Below are 27,934 nucleotides of genomic sequence, written 5' to 3' on the forward strand. Positions count from 1 at the left end.
CATGCAACATTAAATACTGACAATAATCATATTAATATTAAAAAATTAGTAATATAACAAACTAACTAATCGCACAAGACAAAAGTGTTTCTCTGTAATATGTTTATTCACACTTACTGCTTGATGAAATGTATATATTCAATATTTTTTCACTTAACCTGAATAAAACATCTTTCTTGGCATACTAGATGTTGTTTATTTATGTTAAACATCCAAGAATATTGCGCTGTTACAAGGGGTAAATTAGAAAAATATCTATATCTATAATTTGGGTTAATATATCTCTAAAACAGAGGTATTTTATTATATGCTGAAAAATGGTATTTAGTAGTCTTTCCTTCAGCATCTTACATTCACAATGGCTTCATATCAAAATAGTCTTTCATACCAACTGACTCTAACATTCTCCATTCTTTTTCTTTACCATGTTTTTCCGCTTTGCTTGGCCTTTTTCTCTAGTTTCATCCATAGTTAATCATTTATTGTTCTGAGAAGATTTGTTACCTCCGCCAAGGAATGGTGGAGATTATGTTTTCATCTGGGTTTGTCCTATTTGTTTGTCTGTTTGTTTGTTTGTCTGTTAGCAAGATGACTCAAAAAGTTATGGATGGATTTTGATGAAATTTTCAGGAAATGTTGATGCTGGCACAAGGAACAAGTGATTACATTTTGGTGGTGATCAAGGGAGAGGGACGGGGGTGGGGGGTGGGGTGGGTGGTATTTGTTAGTTTGTTTGTCTGTTAGCAAGATGACTCGAAAAGTTACAGAAGGATTTTGATGAAATTTTCAGGAAGTGTTGATAGTGGCACAAGGAACAAATGATTACATTTTGGTGGTGATTGGTGGGGGGGGGGACTGATCTGTCTTGGCGGAGGTCTGCCCTCTCTGAGCGCTTTTCTAGTTACCTCTGTCCTCATTTTCAGGTATTGTTAATGCCGCCAGGAGGTATTGTGATCACTTTGCTTTGTGTGTTCGTTTGTTTGTTAGCAAGATAACTCAAAAAGTTATGGACGGATTTTCAGGAAATTTTCAGGAAATGTTGATACTGGCACAAGGTAAAAATGATTAAATTTTGGTGGTGATGGGGGGGGGCAGATCTCTCTTGGCAGAGGTCTGCGCTCTCTGAATGCTTTTCTTGTTTTCTTTGTTGACAATACATTTTTTGGTGTTTTTAAATGCTTTGCTAATGGATCAGGCTATTATATACAGTAATCATTGGGCCTCTGAAAGTATAAAATGTTTAGTTACATCAATATCATTCAATAACACTGATGTTTATTGATGGAGTGAAAAGCTTTTCATGTTAATTCTATGTCCTCTACAAGGCAAAACAATACTAGACCCAATTTCTATATAAAGCCATCAAAATATTCATATTCAGCATTTTAAGATAGACATATGTGATACGACTGTCCAGCTAGTTACTAGCTCCTTCTATTTCAACTGGGGACCAGTGAAAACAGGTAGCAGTACTTCAGTACATCAGTGCTCAAGTAAAGAAAGTTTATCTTCTTAACTTTAAAATCACTCTTGATAGAAAAATACACAACAGATGGAGAAGGACAAAGGTCACTGTCTGTCTGGATCAAAAACAGTCTTTTCCCTTTAGTCTGTCCTGGGTCATATGGTTGGTTATGGTTATCACTGAATGGGTCCAGTCTTATTTACTTTCACAAGTTAAAGCTCCAAGTGGAAACCAACGACAGCGGAAACACCAAAGTAATCAACACAATTTATATAAGTGATTCCCTTCCACAGCTGTAAAATATATGAGTTTTAGAAACGTGAAGCTTGCACAGTCTGAGTAAAGTACAAATATTGGACAGCTGTGTACTGTGCAGCTTTTCATTAAGACTGAACTGATTTGACTCTCTCTTTACACTAAAACCACCAGACTACTGCACACACTTACCAAACCACCTATAATCCCTTCTCTAGATTCTCCAAGTCTGGAAATGTGCAGTAAGTATTAACTGGAACGTGACGTGTTCCTTGCTCATTGTGGGTTCAAACTTCCCCCCAGCTATTCAGTGTTTTCCATCCTGCCCGGGTCATTTCAGCAGACTTTTGTCATTAACGGTCACAAAAAAAGCTTTCCTCTTCTAACAGCCACTCCTGAAGAAAAACAGGATAGCTGAAAATAAAGTGAACTGAACTAAGTCTCAACTTAGGTTTTATTCCCCACTGAACGAAAAAGTATACATTTAATAAATCAGCAGTAGGGAGGGTGTAGAGAATCATAGTCAGGACACTTCAACAAACTGGATATTATCAAATTATTTTATGCCAAAATCCAGGTAGGTCAAATTAGCCCCTTTAGTGCTGTTTCTACCACCTCCTCTGCCTCAGCAGGGCGAGGAGGACATTTGTTCATACTCCGGACACTTGAGGAGGGCAGGGTAGTTGGAGGAGTTCATCTGGAGGGAGGCTTCAGATGAGATGGATGAGGGGCTGCGACCACGTCCCGCCCACGCATCTGGATGGAGGAACTGGCCCGAGTAATCAGAGCAGTTGCTGAGGCGAGGCCGGTAGAAGCCCTGGTGAGGCCGGTACATTTCCTCTGCTGTGTAGCGCTTCATGAACAGGTACACCGACATGACTCCTGCCGTCTGGGGGGAAAATGGACACTCAGAGTTAGGACTGGGGGACCTCATGACTGCTAGGGATGGGAATCGTTAAGAATTTAACAATCCCGATTCCATTATCGATATTGCTTATCAATCCGATTCCTTATCGATTCTCTTATCAATTCTCATAGGGTGAGGGAATAAAAGAGTAAAAACGGGTGTGTTTGCATTAACTGTTTTTATATTTCCATCTTTGCACAGAAAATATAACATATACAGTATGTACAAATAATAAGAACAGATGACGCTGGGCCCGGTTGTGGTGGTGGTGGTGGGGGCGTACAGTGAAAGTGAAACTAAAGATGCTTTACTAATTCCTCTATTGTTGCATTTCTACTACGTGGAACCAGTTCGACTCAGCTCGGCTTGTCTCCCATTGTTGTGCACCTCATTTCCTTTCCCTTCTTACCTTCGGAAACTTGTATTTGAGGAGTTACGACGATTGTTGCCCACACCAGAAACGGCCTGGTGTTCACTCTGCCGCTACATTTACAAGCGCCGCTAAGTAGCGAATCAAATACGTGACATTCCTGTAAATGATTCACATGCTGTGGACAAATGTTTGAGGATATTGGAGGGATTCCACCCTTTTGAAGACATGGAAGCTTTGACAGTGTTCCAAGTAAGTGGATCTGGTGTCGTCTTTTTAGACCACTTCTGCCTCAACGCCATGTTGGCTACGTTCTGACCAAAACAATGCAGCGTACGTGTGACGTCATCGTGCATACACATCGAAGGCGGAATCGATAAGCAGAATCGTTAAGCAGGCAGGTAAACGATTCCAAGGAATCGAACTACTGGGAACCGGTTCTCAAAAAGAACCGGTTCTCGATTCCCATCCCTAATGACCGCAGACATGTCATATGATGTGTTTTTTAGGAGGATGATACAGATGTTAACCCATAAAGACCCAAACCGTCACCAGCAACCAAAAGCATCTACTGATCTGAAATGTTGAATAACTTCTGATCCACTAATCCAGGGGTGACAGACTCATTTTAGTTCAGGGGGCACATACAGCCTAATGTGATATAAAGTGGGCCGGACCAGTAAAATAATATAGGATAGGATATACTATAGAATAGGAAAGAACTTTTGAGTGAAAAAAGTAAATTCCGTAATGAAAATGTTTACATCTACGAATTGTACTTGAACATAACATGAACAAATATGAACAGCTTGAAAATTCGTTAGTAAAATAAGTGCAATGTTAACAATATTACACCTTAGTTCCTGGCCGCATTCTCCCCAATTTGATCTCCAGTGGGCCGGACCAGTAAAATAATAACAGTGAAAAAAGTAAAATTATATTATGATCAGGTTTACATCAACAAAGTTTCCTTAAAAATCTGAATAACATCAACAACTTGAATTGTCTTCAGAAAAACAAATGCAATTTTAACAATATTCTGCCTCGGTTTATCAGTTTATCATTTACACAAGTGCATTACAATCGCAAAAAAAGATTTAGTAACAGGCAGAATATTGGTCAAATTGCATTTACTTTCTTAACACATTTCCGTTTGTTCATATTTGTTCAGGTTATTCACATTTTTTGTAAAAGTATAGTTTGGTAATGTAAACATTTTCATGTAATTTTACTTTTTTTACACCAAAAAAACAAAGAAAGAATTTGGGGTTGTCATTATTTATAGGTTATAATGATAATATTTTACTGGTTCTGACTCACTTGAAATCTAATTGGACTGTATATTTCTATATGTGGAACCTGAATTAAAATGATTTTGACACCAGTGATTGTTAATATCTTTAGTGTAATTTTTGCATTTCTCAAATCCATCCCGCGGGCCGGATTGGACCCTTTGGCGGGCAGGATTTGGCCCCCGGGCCGCATGTTTCACACCTGTGCCTTAGTTTATCATTTATACATGTCGATCACAACTTAGAGATCACAGTGAATCTACAAATACACAAAACATTAAATAACAGGGAGACTATTATTAAAATTCCACATACTTCTTTTAAGACATTTCAGATATTCACATTTGTTGTAAAAGGATAGTCTGTAAATGTAAAAATTTTTGTGTAATTTTATTTCTTTTTACACTAAAACAAAGAGACAAACTTACAGTTTTCATTATTTATAGGTTATTATGGTAGTATTTTACTGGTCTGATCCACTTTAGACTGAAATGACCTAAAATGATTTTAACATCCTTGATTGTTAATATCTTCGGTGTAATTTTTGCATTTCGTAGTTACTATGGAAACACTGTCATCTTCTACAACATTGATTCACCAGTAAAACCCACGGAGCTTGATAAATGACAGTGGATGGAGACATTTGGTTTATGTTCAGTTACTTATATTTTTGCTGAAAAAGTCAGTTTTTCTTCAGTTTTCTCTGCTTCTGATATAACCCTCAAATTTAATATAAGCTTTTATGAACATCTACATGATCAATGAATTAACCCATAAAGACCCACTTTTATATCAGTTTCCAAATGAAAATTTCTCTGTATTTAGCCTTTCTTAAGTGATTTATCACCTTTTATTTATAATAGTATCCTCTATATTTTGTATTTTATCAATATAAATCAGGTATTTTCCTGTATTTAATTTACTGATTATGTAGATGTTCATTAAAGCTCTGAGAAAACTGCAGAAACAGTGACTTTTTCAGTAAAATATATCATTAACTGAACATAAATCAAGTGTCTTCACCCACTGTCATTGCTCAAACTCCATGGGTTTTACTGGTGTATCAATGTTGTAGAAGATGACAGTTTTTCCATGGTAACAACGGAGCCTCTGAACGTCCAAATGGGTCATATCTGATGACCATGAAAAGATGAGAAACTGTATTTTACACCAATTATTTACATGTATTGATAAGATTAGTGGATCAACAAGTATTAAACAGTTTAGATCAGTAGATGCTTTTGGTTGGTGATGGATGTTTAGGTTTTTATGGGTTAAATATAGGACAATACCTGATTTTCACTGAAAAACACAAAATATAGAGGATAATATAAGGATAAATGGTGATAAATCAAGTGATTTAAAACAGTTAAATAGAGAGAAAAATTCATTTGGAAACTGCCACAAAAGTAGCACTGGGTCTTTATGGGTTAAATAATTCAATAGTACTAGTCTGATTATTGTATTTATAGAGAAAGCTGAATTATGTATTGTTATTATATTATGTATTTGTTGTATGTTGCTAGCCTAAGAAGTATTGAGATTGTTTAGTGTTCATCTGCATTAAAAGCATTAGTGGTTAGTCCAATTAAACCTGCAGTTTGTGCAACATTTTTTTTTATGTTGCTTCAGATGACAAAAAATTACAGTGACTCTCTGACTGGCTTCTGCATCTAGATGTACAGTAAGTCTGATTTATACAAATGATGTCCTGAAACAAGGATGCAAAACAGTGTTAGGATGAAAACATTTTGCTTGACTGTAAAACTCTGATGGGATAAATTAGGCTGTCACAGTCACCAGAGTTGTATATAGATGTATACACAGACAGGAACATGTGGACATAGCGTTTACTTGTTCAATGAGCAGATGTGTTTTGAGTTTCTTTTAGCTTTTGTTCAAAATGTTGCAACAGAATCAGTCTGAAGTGATGCATAAAAAGGCTTTTAGTCAGATAAGAACAACAAAAAGCAATCACAGCCCCTTAGAAACAAGAGAAAACCAGGAGTGAATATAACATCTGCAAATATTTACAGGAACTATTACAAGTAAAATGAAAATTTAAAAAAGCACATAAGCAGTTAAATTAATAATTTATCGAGTACTATGAGAAAGACACAGAAAAATAACTGAAAATGCCATAAAACTTGTGCTACTTTATGTGCAAAACTTTGTCACAGTATTTTTCTGCAACAGTCTCTGTCATGTAATCAGAGTAACTTATATGCATGTATTATACATATTTGAGTAGGTATTTATAAGCGCTTTAACATTATGCATAACAAAATTTGGGGAGATCAAATTTTTATGTGAAAAATGTCAAATTACTGCTCGGTAACATGTGGACTTGAAATGGACATCAATTTTTTAAGCTTTACGCAAACATTCAAAACATACAGTAAACAGTAGAAAAACAGTAAAATATTGAAAAGCCTCTGTTTTATTGACCTGAGAATGTGGTAACACGTGGACAGGTTGCCATAGTAACACATGGACGACTCTTTACTATTGCATGCATGACCCAAAATGTTGACTTATTTTTTAGAACAACAAGCCAAATACAATCACAATGCTTTATTTAATGTATTTAATACTAACACAGTGTTATTTACAATTTGTGGTGGTCCATACTGATATAGTTAAATTACAAATAAAGAGTAATTTCTCTGTAACAGTTCACAGATAGTCTTTTTAAATGTGACAGATTTAATACATTTAAAAAATTTTTTAGATATAATCGTTAGTGTCAAATTTGAGCTATATTTTTATGTCTGAGGCATGGCTATGGTGTAAAAAGTACAATCGATAAAATCAGCTATAATTTTTTTTTTTTTTTCTTTTCCTACAAATGGTACTTTAACCCTTTCATGCATAGTGGTCACTCCAGTGGACAGTTCTTCTCCAGCTGTTCTCTTGTATAGTCATAGGTTTGGTTGTTTTAGTTCCATATCAGCCAACACAGTGGACACTTATGCACCATCCCAAACACTTCAGTTCATACAATTACTGTAACTTTGCTGTTCTTGATAAACCTGATCTGCAGTAACTTGTTTTAGTGTAAATTAATTGCTAATTGTTATTAGACTGGAATTAACAGTTTTCCGGGAAAAAAAAGGTTTTTTTTGTTGTTGTTTTTTTTTTTGCATATCCTCCTGAAACCCAGCAATTCATTTTGTCCTCTGTAGGGGACAAAAGTTTGACAGTTTTACTTTAAAAATGATGTGCATTACAAAGGACATTCCATTTAAAAAATCAATCAATCAATAAAATAATTTTAAAAATGTATCTGAAAAAACTGTTGCATTATGCAGTTTCCAATCATGACAATTCTTTAGTGTAAAAAAGCCAAAACTGTCAATTTTCTTGGTCTCAGGAGGATATTATCTCCATGAAATGAGTAATAACTAATATTAGAGTATGATAAAAATGTGAGAAAACAGTTGTGATTTAGCAATTAGCAGCATTAAAAATGTTTTTATTTCATAGTTTTCACACAGTATATCACTTTCTGATGAGGATTTTTTAAAAATAAATGTTTATTTGCTTCAAAACTTAAATGCATGCTGTCCAGCTGAGCGGACATTTTTATAACTCCATGAAAAATAGGTTCATAAAAAAAAAAAAAAATCAATTGCATTGTTTTTTTCATGCCTAAAGAGGAATAAAAACACTCAAGAAAAAAAACTTTGACTAAGGTTCTCATAATTCATGCATGAAAGGGTTAAAAGGGATAACAGTTCCATAAAATACAGATCTTTAGCTAAAAAATGAGCCCACTTGATAAATGATGTGTGCAAATTTACTTTTTCATGTTTATGTTCACTTTTGCTTGATTGAACCCATATGTGGATCTAATGGAGAAACTAGCAAATGGCTAAAGTTTTGGTTACTTACAAAGATATAAAAGGTCATTTAGGTGCATGCTTATGAAAACAGTCATGTGACAAACATAATTCATTCACATTGTTGTAGTGTAGTTACCTCAGTGAGGAGGAAGGAGATGGCAGCAAAGGCGAATGACCAGCCGTACTTGTAGCTGAAGTAAGCCTCATTAGTTTTGGTTCTGTTTAACATTTCATCATTAATGTTGGAGATGTATAATACGAGACCAACGACTAACGACAGACCTAATGGAGGCAGAGACAGAAGAAAGACAGGAGCAGTTTCTAATGAATGTAAGATAATGAGGTTTGCGTGTTAAAAAACAGGGTGGGTGCATGTAATTTAGGTTATATTTGATTGATTGATTGATTAAAATCTTTATTTTGAACATGTAGACAGTGAAATCAAAACAAAAATCAACCAAGAAAATATCAGCACTGGTACATAAAAGGTTGATAAGTAAACAAAAGAAAAAAAATTAATAAATAAATCAGGGGTGTCAAACTCATTTTAGTTCAGGGGCTGTATTCAGCTAAATTTGATCTGAAGTGGGCCGGACCAGAAAAATAATAACATAATAACCTATAAATAATGACAACTCCAAATTTTTGTCTTTGTTTAAGTGTAAAAAAAAAACAAAACATGAAATTATGAAAATACTTACTTTTATAAACTATCCAAAAAAAAAAAAAAAAAAAAAAAAACTGAAAAAACTGAAATTTAAATTAAAAAATGTAAGAAAATTTAGTGCAATTTTAATATTATTCCTCAATTTATCATTTATCCATGTGCATTATGGATCAGATCTACAAAGACACTGAACACTGAGGAACAGGCAGAAAATAGTTCAAATGGGGCTTAATTTTCTTTAGATATTTCAGGTTGTTTATATTTGTTCAGGTTATTCACATTTTATTGTTACAGGATAGTTTGGAAATGTAAATATTTTCAAAATTCAATGTTATTTTTGTGCTAAAACAAAGAAAAAAATTTAAGTTGTTAATTCTAGATTTTTTTTTTTGCTTAATTCAAGATTTTTTTACTTAATTGAAGAATTTTTTTTGGCTTAATTCAAGATTTTTTTTAACTTAATTGAAGAATTTTTTTGGCTTAATTCAAGATTTTTTTGCTAAATTTTAGATTTTTTTTGGCTTAATTCAAGATTTTTTTTACTTAATTGAAGATTTTTTTTTTTTTTTTTTTGCTTAATTCAAGATTTTTTTACTTAATTGAAGATTTTTTTTTGGCTTGATTCAAGATTTTTTTTAACTTAATTGAAGAATTGTTTTGGCTTGATTCACAATTTTTTGCCAAATTTGAGATTTTTCTTGGCTTAATTCAAGATTTTTTTACTTAATTGAAGATTTTTTTTGGCTTTATTCAAGATTTTTTCCTTAATTCAAGCTACATTTTTTTTTTTTTTTTGCTTAATTCAATTCAAGACTGTGGAATTTTTGCACTTGGCAAAAACATCCCAGGGGCCAAACTGGACCCTTTGGCAGGCTGCATTTGGCCCCTGGGCCGCATGTTTGACACCCCTGAAATAAATAAATGAAATGAAATTATACATGCTCGAAAAGGAGTAGGTAAAGGAGTAAAAACTTATATACTCCTACCCCCAATCTCTATTCCTTATGATCTCTATATAGCAATTATTATTTAATATGAATATCAATATAATAATAATAATAATAATAATGATAATAATAATAATAATAATAATAATAATAATAATAATAATAATAATAATAATAATAATAATAATAATATCATACATCCTTTGTGTAAATCTTTGTGGATTTATGTGAGTAGAAGTCAAAGCAGTACCTGACAAGATAAAAAAAATCCCAGAAACAAAGGCCAGGATGGTGTGATGAGGTCGAATGTGGCCGATGTTACTGAGTACAAAACCAATGAACATGAAGAACAGGCTGACCAGAGGGAACGGAGTGGCAGAACGGATCATCTCTGAAAGGACAGAGAACAAACTGGGGTTAGATAAGGACAGGAACTCATATGGATCATAGTTTATTTGAAAGACTGGCCTGAAACCTTCCCGCATTTTCTTTTCTGGCTTTCTCAAACTGTAATGGAAATGAAGTAGCAGCAAGACAGAGTTCAGGACTTCTAAGAAGATGGAGTTGGGACTCCCTGCTGAGAAAACGCTACAGTCCATCCCAGAAGTAAAGAGAGATGCGCTACTTCTTTCCAGACCCCCACTGGGTTCTCCATTACACAAACTGTTACCCTTCCCAGTAAGTGGACCAGATGTTTTAGACCATAAACTTTAGTTGGGAATTTAATTAGTCTGGCAAAGTAAAGATTGTGCAGTAAACTGTCATAGAAATCAACTGCAGACAACAACAACAACAAAGTGCAATGTGGGTTTTTTCAACTAACCCATAAAGACCCAGTGTGACATTTGTTGCAGTTCCCAAATGAATTTTTCTCAATATTTAACCATTCTTAAGTGGTTTATAACCATTTATTGTAATATTATCTTATGTATTTTGTGTTTTTTTCTGTGAAAATCAGGTATTTTCCAACATTTAATGTACTAAACATATAGATGTTCATAAAAGTTCAGGATAAAGTTAAGGATAATTATATAAAAAATAAAGAAAACTGAAGAAACAGTGACTTTTACAGCAAAATCTATCATTAACTGAACTTAAACCAAGTGTCTCCATCCACTGTCATTGATCCAACTCCATGGGTTTTACTGGTGAATCAATGTTGTAGAAGATGACTGTGTTTCCACGGTAACTACGGAGCCTCTTAACGTCCAAATGGGTCATATCTGATGACCATGAAAGATGACAAACTGTATTTTACACCAATTATTTACATGTATTGATAGGATTAGTGGATCAACAGGTATTAAATAGTTTAGCTCAGTAGATGTTTGGGTCTTTATGGGTTAATAATTAGAAAAAAATTAGATCTTAGACTTGACTTCTGTATTCTATATTCATCTAAGTAACAATTAATGCACATAATATTTCAGCCAGTTTTTCTAGAAAGAATACATTTTATGCTCTAAGTCACAGGTGTCAAACATGCTGCCCGGGGGCCAAATTCGGCCCGCCAAAGGGTCCAGTCTGGCCCTTGGGATGAATTTGTGAAATGCAAAAATAGACATTAAGAAAATAACAATCATTTTAGTTCAGGTTCCACATGCAGACCAATTCAATCTCCAGTGGGTCACACCAGTCAAATACTATCACAATAATCTATAAATACTCACAACTCCACATTTTTGTCTTTGTAAATGTAAATATTTTCATGAATTTACACCAAAACGAAGTATAATTAAAAAAAAAAAAAAGTGAATAATCTGAACAAATGTGAAGAACTTGAAATGTCTTTAGAAAAATAAGCGCTATTTTAACAATATTCTGCCTGATACTAAATGTTTTGTGTATTTGTAGATCCACTGTGATCTGTACGTTACAATGAACATGTGGAAATGATAAACTGAAGCAGAATATTGTTAAAATTACACTTATTTTTTTCAGTTTGTTCAAGTTATTCACATTGTTTGAAAGGACAGTTTGTGGATGTAAACATTTTCATTGTTTAATTTGACTTTTTTCCCTGTAAAATATAGAGAAAAGTTTGGAGTTGACGTTATTTGTATATTATTATTTATTATTTTACTGGTTCGGCCCACTGCAGATCAAATTAAGCTGAAAGTGGCCCCTGAACTAAAATGAGTTTGACACCCCTGCTCTAACTGAACACCTGAAACTTTCTTCTCTGTCTTTTTTCCAACTCTGGGAGTTTTCTGTCTCACATGCACACTTCTTCACTCATTGCACTTCTCAACTTTTCTTCACTTCTGCTCTCCTCACGCCCACACCTTGACAACTGTATTCCTGTGTCTACTTCTTTCACTTGCAGAATGTGAAATTCTTCTATCCAGTCCATGTCAGAAAAATCCTCCTTTTAATTATCCTTTTAATGCAATGTATTAAATGTAACAGTGCTCTCTCTGGCTTGCACAGCACGGACTAAAGACTGAAGGAAGTTAGAAAATGGATTCTTTTTACATATACATACACATTTACTGAATTGCTTTCATAGTTTTTTTTTATAGCTACTGTATGCTGGTGACTTTACACAATGCATTATGCAACCTCCAGTCAAGACTGTGAAGCCAAAACAAGCATCTAGCTGATCAGTGGCACTGCCAGTGCTGTTTGTCATCATAACAGTCCCTTTTTTAACATCCTTCATCCCTGACACCAAAGCCCACCTTTGGGACAGACGATCAGACCCCGACAGCTCTTGACAGCATCGCTCTGAGTAATCCCCACTGCTGTGCACAGGCACTTCAGCTCTTTTGCGTATTCATGTGTGTTAACCCAACAGGGTGCCTCTCCAAAATGAAAATGGCATCCTTAATTTTTTTTTTTAACACACCCATCACTTACTGTGAGCCATACTGGTGTTTTGAGCTGGAGTCCAGGAGCCACACAAACCTCATATGATTGACACTAAAGGGCAGAGGTCACACATCAGATTACTTTGGCTTTGTTTATAAAGTCACTAGAACCTAATAACTGATCAGGGCCTGTGCACTTGACAACAACTGTTTTACTTCTTTTGTTCAACTTCAACTTTGTTCAACTCTAGATTTTGTCAGGTTCTCCCTTTGTTATGAACTAGAATTCCTAAACCAGTGGTTCCCAACCTTTTTTGGATTGTGACCCCATTTAAACATCACAAATTTCTGGTGACCCCAGACATTGAAAATGGAGACATTATTTTTGCTAAAAATTAATTTGTTTTTGATCATGTAATAGTTTGCTATTCTATGTTGCAAATAAACGTTAATTTTAGACAACATTTAGTCTATATAATGTATATTATTATGGACAGAGGCAGAAAAGCCAGGTGTAGATTACTGCACAAAGTGAGAATTTGATTTTCCTTGGTCACGATATGTACAGTCAGTCCAGCTTGGATTTACAAGGCTGACAATTAATACTGAACAAACAATAACTCAAACTATGAATTATGAAAGAGCTGCAGCATCTGAAACTGACCACAATGAACATTTGACAGATAAACAGAACCACAGTGCTTCAGTTTCAGCTTCACAGTTTGTCTTTTATGTACTGGGATTGTCTCTATCAACTCACCATATGTTTTTTATTATTAAGTTTTTATTTATTTTTATCAATTACTAGAAATTTCAGGGGACCCCATTTGAAATCCAGGTGAGCCCACATGGGGTCCTGACCCCAAGGTTGAAAAACACTGTCCTAAAGCATCACACATCTGTTGTTCCCATTTCTCCAAAATGGGGAGTGAGGAGATTTCAGATGAGTTAGAGTCGAAATGGATAAATACAGATTAACTTTACTGATCCCAAGGGGAAAATTTACTTTCTTAACCCATAAAGACCCAAAAAGCCACAGGTGACACAAACCATCTACTGATCTAAACTGTTTAATACCTGTTGATCCACTAATCCTATCAATACATGTAAAAAATTGGTGTAAAATGCAGTTTGTCATCTTTTCATGGTCATCAGATTTGACCCATTTGGACGTTCAAAGGCTCCAAAGTTATCATGGAAACTGTCATCTTCTACAACATTGATTCACCAGTAAAATCCATGGAGTTGGATCAGTGACAGTGGATGGACACACTGGGTTTATACTCAGTTAATGAGAGATTTTGTTGAAAAAGTCATTTTGTCTTCAGTTTGCACTGTTTTTGATATAATAACCCTCAACTTTAATCTAAGCTTTTATGAACATCTATATGATCGGTGAATTAAATACAGAAAAATACATGATTATCACAAAAAAAGCACAAATACAGAGTATACTATTAAAATAATTGGAGATGAATCACTTAAGAAAGGTTAAAATAAAGAGAAAAATTCATTTGGGAACTGGCACAAAAGCAGCACTGGGTCTTTATGGGTTAAACAACTCAATAAAATAAAAAGGAAGAAAGTTTTAATCATCAGACTAAGGTATTGTGGACAGTGATGACAGTGTGCATGAAGGGTCTTCTAGACCTCTCAGTCCTGCATATTAATAATGTTCTACTTTGTCAGAAACACATGAAGAGGATGATCTGGATTTTCTAAGATGCTCTCCATCTATCTCAGTCTGCATCTCAAAAGCACATGCTGTTCACATAATGACCTCAGCTCATTCATTTGCAAGTCATTCAACGGCTGAACTTTTCTAAGACTCAACTGAATACAGTCTTTCCCTCTATCTGTGCTCTCTGAGAAAAATTTAAGTGATCTACAAGCTCAAACGTTTCCAAGATAATGCGTTTCACTTCTAAAAAGAACATAAACAGCAAGCTGCTCACAGCGATACTGGGTCACTCTAACCGCTCTTTGCAATAAGCCATTATGTTGGGTAGGATCATGGCAAAAAAAAATTGTTATCCTGAGAGTGTACAAAATCAGTTTCCCTGCTTTGATTTAGGCTGAATGACATGGCTTCTTATCTGTATTTAAAAAAAAAAGCAGCATAGTCTGTTCATTGCCCATGCCCATCACAAGGTCTTTAAAATCTGGGGACCTTTTATTCAACACAATAGGAAGGAAATGCATCAACCCGGGATGCAGTTTTATCAGACTGTATTGTACTGTACTGTACAGACTCTTATCTGTGACCTTCAGTCCACCTGTGCTTGTCAGTGCCAAACTACCCATTAGCCTTGGGGAAGCTTACAGCCATGTGCTATCTGAGTGATTCAATCTGGGGTTTTTTTTCTGCCATCCATAAAATAATCTGTATATTACTGAGTGAATATACTGGAGATCCGACCTCTCTCCCCATTAATCACTGATTGTAAAGAGATACTTACTCAATACGCTGACAGTGGACTCAGAGGTCATCTGGACATTAGTAGGCATCACATACTCAATGGTAAAACACCGGCCTTTTTCATCTCCTGGAACAAAAAGAGGAAATATATGCATAGTGGGAGTACATTTGACATAAATTGAAAAAAAAGGATCCAACACAAGGATTCATTAGAACAATATGATTAGGAACAGCAAAGACAGCCTTAGTTAAAATCATCAGAATGCTGCACTTATCAGCAACTTTTACCATTTTTTATTTTATTTTATTTTTTTATACTATATATACTTTTACTTTTATACTACACTAGCATCACAGGTTCTAGATGTGATCGTTTTTATGCTGTTGTGTATTTGCGCATACTGTACTGCATTTGTCCAGCAGTCACCGCCAAAGCGTTCTGGGTATAGCAGTGTGATTGTAAAGCGATTGCATTCCAAAATTACTAATATCTCCCAAAATATTGGACCAATCAACTTGACATTTTCGCTAGTCTGTTCCTTGACCAAAAATACAGAAGTATGCCAAACTGCAGCAGTCAGCTCTTTACGGATTTTGTATGAATCCTGAGACACACATACACACTAGGGTGGTCCTTATTTTTCAACTTTCTAATGTTCATGCTCTCACCCCACCAATTTGTTAGGATAAAAAAAAAAAATTCTGGCACAATTTTAGGAACATTAACCAATATTTAGAGGTTGCTCAAGAAGTTTAAAATATAACACAGTTAACCGTATTCGGTGTTTTTCGCATGTTATATGCTGCATTGTGTGCCAGGCTTCTGGCATGCTGTTTAATGATTTATGGCTGAAATTGGTTCATTTGATCATGTAGATCTAGGCATTATGTATTCTGACTGTTGGTAACCACATGTGGTGGTTTTACCCAGTCAGCACATCACTAGATAAAGCTTAAAATGTCCATATTACTTGGATTTGCTGACCTCATCTCCTAATTTTGGGTTTCCCTCAAAAGGTGCTGCTGTGCACAATTTGTGTGAAATCACTGTTTAGTGTTTTAGTAGTGGTATGTCTTTGACAGTAAAAACATATCAATCTGAGTGAAAGACAGACAATACTCCGATGCAAGAAAGGCCACGCTGCTCAGTGCTCCAGAGTGACAGCAGTTGTTAATCAACATTATCATCATGCATCTTTCAGTTCAATATTCAGTCATGAATGCAGGACACTATTTTTGTTCATTTGTTTCTTGCTACTTTGTAACATACTTGTAATATACATGTGACAACAGTTATGATCACTCAACTGAAGACAAGACGATAATTCTGACTTGAGTTCTACGATCTTTTGCGAATACATGCATGAACTTTTTTGGCTTGTTTATTCCTTTTTATGGATATATTATGTAGTTGTGCACATGTAGTTAATGTGTGGGTGTTAATAAAAGCAATGTTGCATTCCATTTTGTAATGTGGCGTGCGTTTGTAAGAACGGTGAAATTTATGCAATATTTAACGATTTTGGAAATGTTCAAAGGCCTTGAGCTACCCCCTGATATTTTCAAAACAATCTGAAATTTTGCACAGTTTGTTTTTATTGGCATCCTAACAAATTTAGGGGGTGAGAGTCGAACATTTCCAAAAAAAAAACAATTTTGACCCCATATAAGGACCACCCTAATACACACACGCACACAGAGGCCACTTGGCTTTTATACTAGAGAATAGTGAACAAATCAGCTGTGAATCCTGCTTTTTGTAATCGTGACGCTTTTGAATGGCACTATTGCAAATGTAATCTGCAGATTTAAAAAAAAAAAAAAAAAAAAAAAATCATATGAGATTTCTGATGCCCAAATTTGAGAGAAGAACACACAGCTTTATCTTTTGTCACCTTCTCTTGTGTCGTTTTGACACTTGGAGTAAGTGTCAAAAGTCTGGCACAAAAATCCACACTGCTCCAACTGATGTTTTCCATCAGCAGCTCCTCAACACTATAGATGTGGGAAAACATGACATGTGGTTAGTATATGTATTTAGATTGTATACTGTATGCTATGTTTTGTTTAAAAAAAATGGTTTAGCCTCAAGTGAAATCTGTATGAACACATAGTAACATTATAGTTACATTTTCCCCTAAAACATTACAATGTGATGCATTATACATAGCCTAATGCATGATATGCATCGGGCTGGATCAATTAGCCTGTGTTGTTGGACTGAGGCTGTGCTTTTAGTCATTAAAAGGGTTGGTAAAATGTATGATGTAAGTGCGTGTTCTCCACATCACTCATTGTATAAGATGTCTGTACACAATTCGACATAGCTGTGCTGTTTTTACATTCGTCAGCTGAAGAGAAAAAACTTTTCATGCAAAAAACCAAGCCTGAGTTGTGACAGTTTTTAGAAGTCAGTCATAATCTAATGGTCAACAAACAAAGCGTCATCTCTATACACACAGTAAACAAAGGACTACTAGGAGAGTAAGAAAGAACTAAAGTCCAGCAGTTATATATTTTAAATACGTAATAATTACACAAGACAGTTTATATTTGACAGATTTAATAACACTGGTCAACAACAAATTTCTTGTTTAAGTTTTTTGAGCTGATTTAGGATAATTTTGGTGTGCTGAATCCAAAAATCACATTAATTTTGCTCAATCAGGTCAACTTTCTGAACTAAGCTACATATTGGCTTTTTAACATTTTTGCTTACATTTATGGGCATTTTCACATCATATGATACAAAATTCTTTCATATTTCTTGCAACAAACGAGTTCTGAAGATTTTACCAATTTATGATTAATGTTTTTTTTTAATATTACAGGTGAATGAAATGGCTTCGACTAGAAGATCTTGCAAAAATAAGCCTGACATATTCTGCTACATCTGCGGTGAATACACCATTGTACCTAACAGGAATCCTGTTAGAAAATGATTTTTTTTCTCTTAAAACCTATTTTAGGTGAGAACTATATAAAAAAAACAACTGATAAAGTCACAAAAATGTAATCAATTTTGTGAGAAGATCAAATTTTTCAAAATCAAATTAACAAAAAAACCTGACCTGATTGAGAAAAACAGATGTCATTTTTGGATTTAGCGGTGCAAAATGGTCCTAATTCAGTTGAAAAAATCTAGACAACCTGCAAAAAACATTTTTTTTGTAACCCAGTGTAATCAGACACAACTAATTACTCAAAACGTATTTTGATTATGTCTTATAATATGTCTGGAGGGGATTTTTAATTATGATGGATGGGCTAATAATGCAGATGACTATTGGATACATTTTTAACTGCCCTGCTGCATTTCAATGATTTTTTCACATTAACTATTATCTATTATTTAGTGTAAGTGCTTCCTGGAGCTCCACTATTCTTGGATATTAAAGAGCTCACTTACAGGTATGGAAGGTTTCTGTAATAACAGTCATGCGTGTAGAGTTTTATTTTGAAGCAAGAAAACACATCATTTATTACTATTCGTATTATACCTTCTCTTCACAAGAAAACCTGCTTTTGCACCTGTAATGTAATTTTTAAGATGGTGTCTTGCATGTTGCACTGAACTAGGCTTGACAGGAAGATAAAAATATTATAAACAACTAAAAAAAAATAAAAAATTAACTAGTTTTATTTAAAGCCAACATAATATTTATGCATCTTGTCCTGTTTCTGCCTGTGTTTTGTAATCTGCTACACATACAGTGGGCTGCTCGATGCCCTATATTGAACATGACTTACAGCACTTACAGTGTGAGCGTGGGCCGTATGTGGGTAAAGATCCTATACATGAACTCATGCTGAAACAAACTGCTGACACCCAATGAAATCAAACCAACATCAATCAGCCAAAACACCCCGTAACCTAATTCACAATCTCTGTTGCAACTGCATATTGTGATAGTGTGTAGTAATTCTTTCTGGGTCAAACAGTGTGCACCAGAACAGTTAAGTGGGCAATAAGGCCACTCAATTTCCCCTAAAACAAATACTGGACCATTAGTCCTTTTATAGCAATGTCCTGCTGCAAGTCTGTTACCTAATCACAACTGGACTGTCTACGTGATTAACTGGTCAACCCTGAAACACCACAGAGCAGGCCAGCTGTGGTTCACTGGTTGAGGGAATGAGAGATTTGCAGAAATCTGTTGCAATTTTTATGTCGATGACGGTTTTTTTTTTTTTTTTTTTTTGTCATTATTGTCTATATTAACCCATAAAGACTCAAACCACCACCAGTGGCCAAAAGCATCTGCTGATCTAAAATGTTTAAATACTTGTTGATCCACTAATCCTATCAATACATGTAAATAATTGGTGTAAAAATACAACGCATCATCTTCTTATGGTCATCAAATACTACCCATTTGGCTCCATGGTGAACGTGGATACTGTTATCGTCTGAAAACATTGATTCACCAGTAAAACCTATGGAGTTTGATAAATGACAGTGGATGGAGAAACTTGGTTTATGTTCAGTTACTGAGACTTTTTCTTCAGTTTTCTCTGTTTCTGTTACAATAACCCCCAACTTTAATCTGAGCTTCTATGAACATCTATATGATCAGCGAATTAAATATAGGAAAATATATGATATTCACTGAAAAACACAAAAAAACTAAGGGATAATATAATAATAAATGGTAACAACTGGTTCCAGGCACAACAAACCCCGCCCCTCGCACATATTGTAGCTTATTTTGGCATCGATCCAGCTGATGTCATCATGTCTATATGTGTGCTGATATCAGCATATCACAAGTAAACTGAAACAAAACTGATGGTTCTAGAGACATTTGAAATTTCGTTCCCATTATAAATATATGGGAGAAGAAAATAGATTTTAAAAAATTCATAAAATATGTGAACTTCGACCTACTTTTCCCAAAATGTAACCACATATATTATGGGTCACTGTCAATATATAAACCCAATTTGGTATGAATTCAACCAATACTTTTGCTGCCGCAGACATGTGAAATTTCACCCATTATAAGTAAATGATGAAAAAAAAGATTAAAAAATTAATTAAAAAAATTTGAACTTTGACCTACTGTTCTTAAAATGTAGTCAGATCTATTCTGGGTCACTGGCAATCTATAAACCCAATTTGGTATAAATTCAACCAATAGTTTTGCTGCTAGAGTGTTAACAAACAAACAAACCCAACCAAAAACAATACCCCTTGCCTCCCATTCAGGGGGTAGGGCAATAAGTCACTTAAAATGGTTAAATAAAGATTAAAATCCATTTGGAAACTGCCACAAAAATAGCACTGGGCCTTTATGGGTTAATCCACAATAGGGATGGATATAGTTTTATATCTAACAGTAGTCACACAATTCACTGTAGCTCTTACTAAAGGGGCTAGATGGTAAGAGTAAAAGTTAATACCTGGTTTACTCTGGTACAACACTTGTCTGGAGGGTTGTTTATCTAAGGAAAGAATAGAATCTAACAGTTAGTGTTTTTCCCAATTAAGACCTCCAGGCATGCCTGCATGATGTTGGAGGAGGGGGGGATATCTACGTTTTACTAAGCAAAAGGTGTGTGTGCATGCACAGCGGATATGCATAAGGTTGTGTAACTACATGTAATGTCATTGTGGGTCAAGAAGAAGGAAAGTGAAACTGCATTCAAAGAATGGGTTTTCTGCACAATTCCACATTGCCACCAGTGATTGAGAGTAGAAATTAAGAAATTACTGGGTAAGTCATGAGGAAAGAAGTCTTATAAAGCAACCAGTCAAGTAGTGTTATATAGCTTACACTTTCAAGGATGCAAAGTACAAGAAAAATACAGTTAGTGCAGTTTGAGGCTCATATACAAAAGGTGAAAGAAAAGTTCATGGTCATGCTACAGTATCCAAACACTAAGGAAAGAATACTCTTCTATACTTGCAGCGGACAAGTAAGTAGTAGGTTAAAAGGGAAAGAGAGAGAGAAAGGGGTGGGGTGGGGGTGTTTACGTGCAATACACAACAAAATAAAAACTACACATTCAGGACAGAGCATAGTTAAATCTTAGTCAGCAAGTATTTTTACTGTCCTGGTCAGAAATAGTTCACCTGTGGTTAAACCTCAAGAAAAAACTACATAGTGCTCCTGGTGGTTAAATACCCATGGGTACCTGTTTATTTTCAGACATGTGTGATTATTCCACAGAAGGTATTAAAATTGCATGAAATGTTTTTCTTTGGCATAGCTTTGCCCCAGGCATCATCACCAACGATTCAAAATGCAAGACACGTGTAGCAGAAGATTTTAAAAATATATATTTAGTCAATAATAGAAAAACTGCTGTGTGGAAAAAACACTTGCACAGAAATCTTAATGAACCCAGACTTTAACTCTGCATTTTATTCTTTCCATTGGGATCTCTGTTTGAAATTGCAGTGCATAAGGAGTCTGATTAAACAAAATAAATAAAAAATCTAATCTAATAGAAACAATGTCTACATGTTTATGTACTTAAAAACTCACCAGCCAGGAAGCAAACCCTCCAGAGGCCGGAGTGGAGGGACATGCGTATCTCCGTGCTCTGGTTCAGAGGAAGGATGACGCCCTCCTCCAGGTAGAGCCAGTAGTCGGTGCTCACGGCGATGCCTAAAAGGCCGAGGCCGCAAACAGCGAACACGCTGCTCAGCAACGTTAGCGCCTTCCTGCCACATAGGCTCATACCACAGCCTCAACAGCAGGGGGGCGCCGCCGGCAGAAAAGGGAGCTGGAAGAAAATATAGACTTATTCATATACAGTACGTGACATTACGCTATATATTTACCGATTTTACATAGAGCTGGGAAATATGACCACAACACTCATGATTAATTTCAATGTTGTGGACAATCTACAATTTTAGTCAATTAATCTCTGGCTACATGACTTGAAGGCAAAACTTGATGACGAAATACAACTTTTTTTACAATTGATATATCTTTGTACAAGAAGCAAACTGGTTGCATTTTGAGTTTTTATCGAAAAAGAAAAGTCTCAATGGAAAAAAAATGTCTCAGTTTTGTAATTTCTCCTTTTTGAGTGATATTAAGACAACAAAACCTCAATTAAACTGATCATTAATTCACCATAATTGCCCTAATTTTAGCCAATGAACTGCAGCATTATTCTGTTAGTTTTATTGTCATTATTTTCCCATCCCTTGTTGCTATGGTAATACTGCCCACCATCACATTCATACCGATAAATTGAGTTCATTACCACAGTGATGTAGCTTGGTTTAACCTTTCTGAAGCAGAAGTCGAAAAAAGAGGGGGAAGAGGAATATATTTTAGGCTGAAAAATCCACACAAACATAATAAGTACAGTAACCACTTTGAGTACTTTTAACACTGCCACTATTCTTACTTTATGACACTATAAAGGAGTGGAAACCGTCGTCTGTGTTGTTACTTGAAATAGTACCCGCCTCTTCTTAGTATGTGAGCAGCAACACTCCACTGAAAGTGTTGGTGCAGCAAAAACTGTATGCCCCACAATCAAAAAAATTGGCAAACACAGCAGTCTGCACCCCCCCACTACTCAGGGGCCGACAACTGCAACACTACCCCCTTAGGTTATGCAACAGTAATCATGTTTACCATTACCCAGTTTACGTCAAAAAACCGTACTACACCTGGTCATTATGCTAAATCATCAAGATATACTATTCCAGTACATATTTCGTATCACCACTGCCTGGTCATTAATGCCACTATCAGCTATGTTTTATCATTCTGCATTTATATGTGAATAATTAAATTCCATATACTAACAACCATAACGACACACAAAATGTATAAATATAAATCTTTTCCGAAACGTGTAGCAAATTTATAATAACAGGAGAACTAATTATATACAATACAATGAATTCAATGTCTAGTAAGGGTATAACAGGGACTATCATCATTACCAGTATTGGTTACTATAGTAGCTATACCACTTCCTCAGAGTATTCTGAGTCATTTTGCTATTTTGTCCTAAGGAGGGATTTTTTTTTTTTTTTTTACCATTTGACCAGATAACAATGTTAGATAACAGTATTCTATTTTTATCAAGAGTTGTTTTTTTTGTTTTTAGGTGAAAGAGGAAGCAATGTCTGTTGAACGGTACAGAAGCCTAGGTCAAATTTTGAACAATTTGTATTTCTATTCTGTCCAAATCTATGCTTTTAGAACAAAGATCATCAGCAAATATAATTGCATATTTAACACTACAGTTGTTAAAAATGTTTGTCAGTTGTAAATGAACAGACAGTAATGATTTGTAATGTGATAACAATTCAATTTAATGTAGATTCTTCCTCTTAGAAAGAACAGAATAAATCTGGGAAATATTCCTCATCCTGATCTCTCATTAGAATTTTAATAACCACAGTGTAGAGCCAAAGCTTAGTGGGGGCATGTTTTGGAAAATATATTATGCAAGTTCTTGATTTGACAGCCCTTACATTGCCTAGAGCCAAGAAAAAAAAGTGCTTTAACTCATGCCACTGACTGCTCCAAGACTAAAATTACATGTTACTGGCAAGAACTTTTTGCAGTATCTATTAATCTATTTCCTTTGTTGTATCTCGTAGTGCAGAGGCAGCAATGCAGATGGTGAACAGTACGTGTCAGCTTTTGAATGTGAGTGCTTGTCACACAAATGATGGCTGTATTATGTATGGTAGCTGATGCCCACATTTCCGGAAGCTGTAGCACTGGGAGCTTGGCTTGGGATACGTATTGAATGGAACTGATTTTACATAATGAGTTCACAGTGCGCTGCCACATTGAACACCCAATGGGAGACTGTAAAGATGGAGTGAATACATGAAAAGGTTGGTAACTCTTTGGAAGATTTATAGCTTTTTCTTCCCATGGATTAACTTGTATCAAGATGCCATAGAGAGGGGAGAACGTCACACATCCATCTGCCAGCTTGCAGCTGACAGTGAGAAATTAAAGAATTTATAGGATGCAGCCACTATACGTGTTTTAGACACATACAACTCAGCTCAGGGATCTATCTTTGAGGATAATCTAGGTTCTGGGTTTTACATGCATTATATTAAAATTGTATTGCAGCAGCTTAGAAAACTAGCCCAATACTGCCAGACAAATCCTCACATCAGAGTAAGTACGGACCTTCTCAGTTCATGTGTGATTTTACAAGGGGTGTTATCAACAGCGTTAGACCTAAATCTTTCTACATGCAACTGGACAGACCTGCAGCCAATCAGAAGAACAGCCAAGGAATACATTCTCACAGGGATTGTTATTCTGTAATCAGTTGGTCTGTTTTTCTGAGAACTTTGGAGACAACAAATAATATATATCCTCCTCTATTGTCCCAGTTAGGCTGAAACTTATGTATTTTTTTTTATTTTTATTTTATTTTATTCTATTTTGTGCTTGACAAAATATTGTGACAGGGGTAACAAAGACAAAGAAACAAAGAAACGAAAGAGAATTCATAAGACAAAGACATTAAGCAAAACAAAGACGGGTGCAAACAAAGAGCTATTTACAAATGCATTTGTGTGTGTGTGTGTGTGTGTGTGTGTGTGTGTGTGTGTGTGTGTGTGTGTGTGTGTGTGTATATATATGTGTGTATGTATGTATGTAGTTATTTATGATTTTTTTTTCCCTTTTGTGCGGGTTTTGCATATCCAGGTGGAAACAGAAGGGAGATACCAGAAAAGAGTTTTAAATAATAGTATAGAAAGAAGCTTAGGGGGAAAAGAAAATTAATTAAAAAAAAAAAATAAATAAAAAAAAAAAAAAAAAAAAAAAAAATAATAATAATAATAATAATAAATAAATAAATAAATAAATAAATAAATAAAAACAAAAATAAACAGCAAAATCAATAATCCCAAATGCAATAATAGTGACAACCTTTTCTCTCTTTATCCTTCTCCCTCCTACTCCCCCAACTTATATATATATATTTTTTCTTTTGAATAAAAAAAAAAAAAACCCACAAAAACAAAAACAAGGAAAAAAAAAAGTAAAACAAAAAAATGTAAAACAAAAACAACAACAACAAAGAAAAACATTCCAAAAGGAGCGGGCACGAAGTACAACTTATATACTCATCTGTGTCTACTGATCACCAAGTCCCATGTCAGTTCCTCAAAGTTAAACGATTGAGAAGTGGAAACACTTTTCATGACCACTTCAGCTTAGTTGTGCATGTGTGAGCCCAAGTTATTACTCACTTAATTTTGATGTAAAGTAAAATGACATTTGTAGGAAGACAAATAATGTATGACTACAGTCACATAGGAAGACTTTGTTATAAACTAATCATTAAAATTAGATGATCGCAATTCTCTAAGCACGGTTACAGCAAAGCCTGAGATTTAATAAAGTTTGACTAACTATGATGAAGAACAGATGTCATAAGTGAAGTGAATGTGTAAACAGATTGATGTCCATAACACAAGTAATACTTCTTCACACACATACACAGACACACACATATAAGAATAATGTACAATAAATATTTGCTGATCTAAGATGAGAAAAATACTGACTTTTAATATTTTTGTTATTCTTTTTTGCAAACATTAGGTGTTCACAACCCACAAGATTTGAAAACAAATACAAAAATAAACCCTCTCTCCTGCTCAGACAACAATAAATATCAATGTTCCCTTCAGTAACTAAGTCAATCTGTGTTGTGAATGTATTTCTACTTAAAAACAATGCCTTTGAAATTATACAACAGAAAACCTGTGATTTTCCCCATAAAAATAATTTGAGTACAACAGAATTATTTGAACAGAGCTTATGTTTTTCTTGTAAACAATTCACATTTGTACGTTATTGCCTGAAAAGCTAATAAAATAAATAAATAAATAAATAAATAAAGAAAGAAAGAAAGAAAGAAAGAAAGAAAGAAAGAAAGAAAGAAAGAAAGAAAGAAAGAAAGAAAGAAAGAAAGAACTATTTTGATAATTTGTTGCAATGATTTTTAAGCTATAAAACAAACAAACATTGCTTCTTAAAACTGAAAACTGCACATTTTCTTCTCTTCATTTAGTTTAATAACAGTCAGTGAAACATTATTTTATACATCTTAGACTATATTGAATTATTGGAGAGGACATTTATTAACTTTTGATCAATGATTAAACATTGAATGACTGAGGAGGGATTATTTTATGTACAGCACACTTGTCAAACATGCGGCCCGAGGGCCAAATCCGGCCCGCCAAAGGGTCCAGTCTGGCCCTTGGGATGAATTTGTGAAATGCAAAAATTACACTGAAGATATTAACAATCCTTTTAGTTCAGGTTCCACATTCAGACTAATTCAATCTCAAGTGGGCAGGATTCAGTAAAATACTATCATAAGAACATATAAATAGTGACAAATCCAAATTTTTCTGTTCGTAAATGTAAATATTTTCACGTGTTTACACTAAAACAAAGTACAGTTTCGCAAATGTGCATAACCTGAACAAATAAGAACAACCTGAAATGTCTTAAGAGAAGTAAGTACAATTTTAACAATATTCTGCCTGTTACTAAATGTTCTGTGTATTTGTAGATCCACTGTGATCTGTAAGTTATGTGTAAATGATAAACTGAGGCAGAATATTGTTAAAATTACACTCGTTTTTTTCCAGTTTCTTCATGTTTTTCACATCTTTTGAAAGGATAGTTTGTAGAATTAAACCTTTTCATAATGTAAATTTACTTTTTTCGCTCTTAAACATAGAGAACAATTTGGAGTTGACATTATTTATATTTTATTATGTTATCATTTTACTGGTCCGGCCCACTTCAGATCAAATTTAGCTGAATGTGGCCCCTGAACTAAAATGAGTTTGACACCCCTGATGTACAGTTTATTGTTTGCTCTGATTTGCTTTGTTTTGTTCTGTTCTTGATCTAAAAAAAAAAAAACAACAACAGTGAATTAGGTCAACTGGTTGAACAGTGTCCAATAATGCAAATCTGAAAACAGAAATAATATAACACTGACTTGAGTTTGAAATAGTTGAGGTCATAAGGCTGATTCAGACTACCATAGAGTAAAAAAAAAAAAAACAGTGACATAAGTGTGATAAGGAAAAACATTTGGTGTCACTGCAAAACAACTGAGTCTCATTTAAATTTGTTTATTTCTTCCTTCATTCTGTCAAGGGTTTGTCAGCGTCACTGGATGGATCTCTTTTGGCATGCTTATTGACCCAGTTACTGAGGCTGTAAGAGCATGGCTGTGAGTGCTGTCCCTCTGTTGCCTCTGATGTGGACAGGCAGCTAACACTGTGGGAGTTAGTTGCTGTTGGGTGATGTTGCTAGGGCTGGGAGAGCCTGAGGACAATAGCAGTCCAGTGCTCGAGAGGAGAGATATGTCATCATGCCAGCTGGATAAATCTGGCAGCGCTCATCATCCAGAGATCTGATGTGGTAGCATTTCAGGATACGTACTAAAAGGGTATCAGTGCACACTCCAGCATGCACATAATCACACTGAGTATCGGCCATGTCAAGATATTGGATCCAGTATCAGTGTTTTTACAATAATGGGTATCTGCATTTTAGTTAGTCGATATATAATCAAATAAATAACTTAAAAAAGTTATTAGCCATGGGGGGGGGGGGGGGGGGGGGGGGCGGGGGGGGGGGGGGGGGGGGGGGGGGGGGGGGTCACAAATTTTGTAAAAAAAAAAATGCTTTAATGATGTCCAATGTTGTTATGGAAAAATAATATATAAAGTTGTTTAACCCTTTCAATGCATGAATTATAATCACCTTACTCAAGATTTTTTTCCTGAGTATTTTTATTCTCTTTAGCATTAAAAAAAAAAAAAAAAAAAAAAACAATGCAAGAGAATTTTTTTTTTTAGGAACTATTTTTCTCAGAGCTACAAAAACTGTTCACTCAGCTTAATTTTAGAAGCAAAGAAACATATATTCACTGATCTACTGTGTGAAACTATGAAATAAAACA

The 27,934-nt window shown here is 34.8% G+C and overlaps 1 protein-coding gene across 2 annotated transcripts in view; it reads right to left on the bottom strand.

Moving 5' to 3' along the window:
- Nucleotides 1-1,168: 1,168 nt before the first annotated feature.
- The window catches only part of cacng5a (calcium channel, voltage-dependent, gamma subunit 5a), a 36,009-nt gene continuing 9,243 nt past the window's right edge, over nt 1,169-27,934 (bottom strand). Inside the window, exons 2-7 of one of the 2 annotated variants that reach the window (XM_030140855.1) lie at nt 21,469-21,709; nt 20,381-20,422; nt 15,018-15,104; nt 9,999-10,139; nt 8,271-8,416; nt 1,169-2,609 (exon numbers count right to left, since the gene is read on the bottom strand). In XM_030140855.1, the coding sequence (XP_029996715.1) occupies nt 2,346-2,609; nt 8,271-8,416; nt 9,999-10,139; nt 15,018-15,104; nt 20,381-20,422; nt 21,469-21,664 (876 nt within the window). In that variant the 5' untranslated portion in view covers nt 21,665-21,709 and the 3' untranslated portion in view covers nt 1,169-2,345. The remainder of the gene's footprint in view (nt 2,610-8,270; nt 8,417-9,998; nt 10,140-15,017; nt 15,105-20,380; nt 20,423-21,468; nt 21,710-27,934) is intronic. The other variant, XM_030140860.1, reaches the window with a different exon arrangement.

Source organism: Sphaeramia orbicularis, chromosome 1 (genome assembly GCF_902148855.1).
Source record: "Sphaeramia orbicularis chromosome 1, fSphaOr1.1, whole genome shotgun sequence".
NCBI lineage: Eukaryota > Metazoa > Chordata > Actinopteri > Kurtiformes > Apogonidae > Sphaeramia > Sphaeramia orbicularis.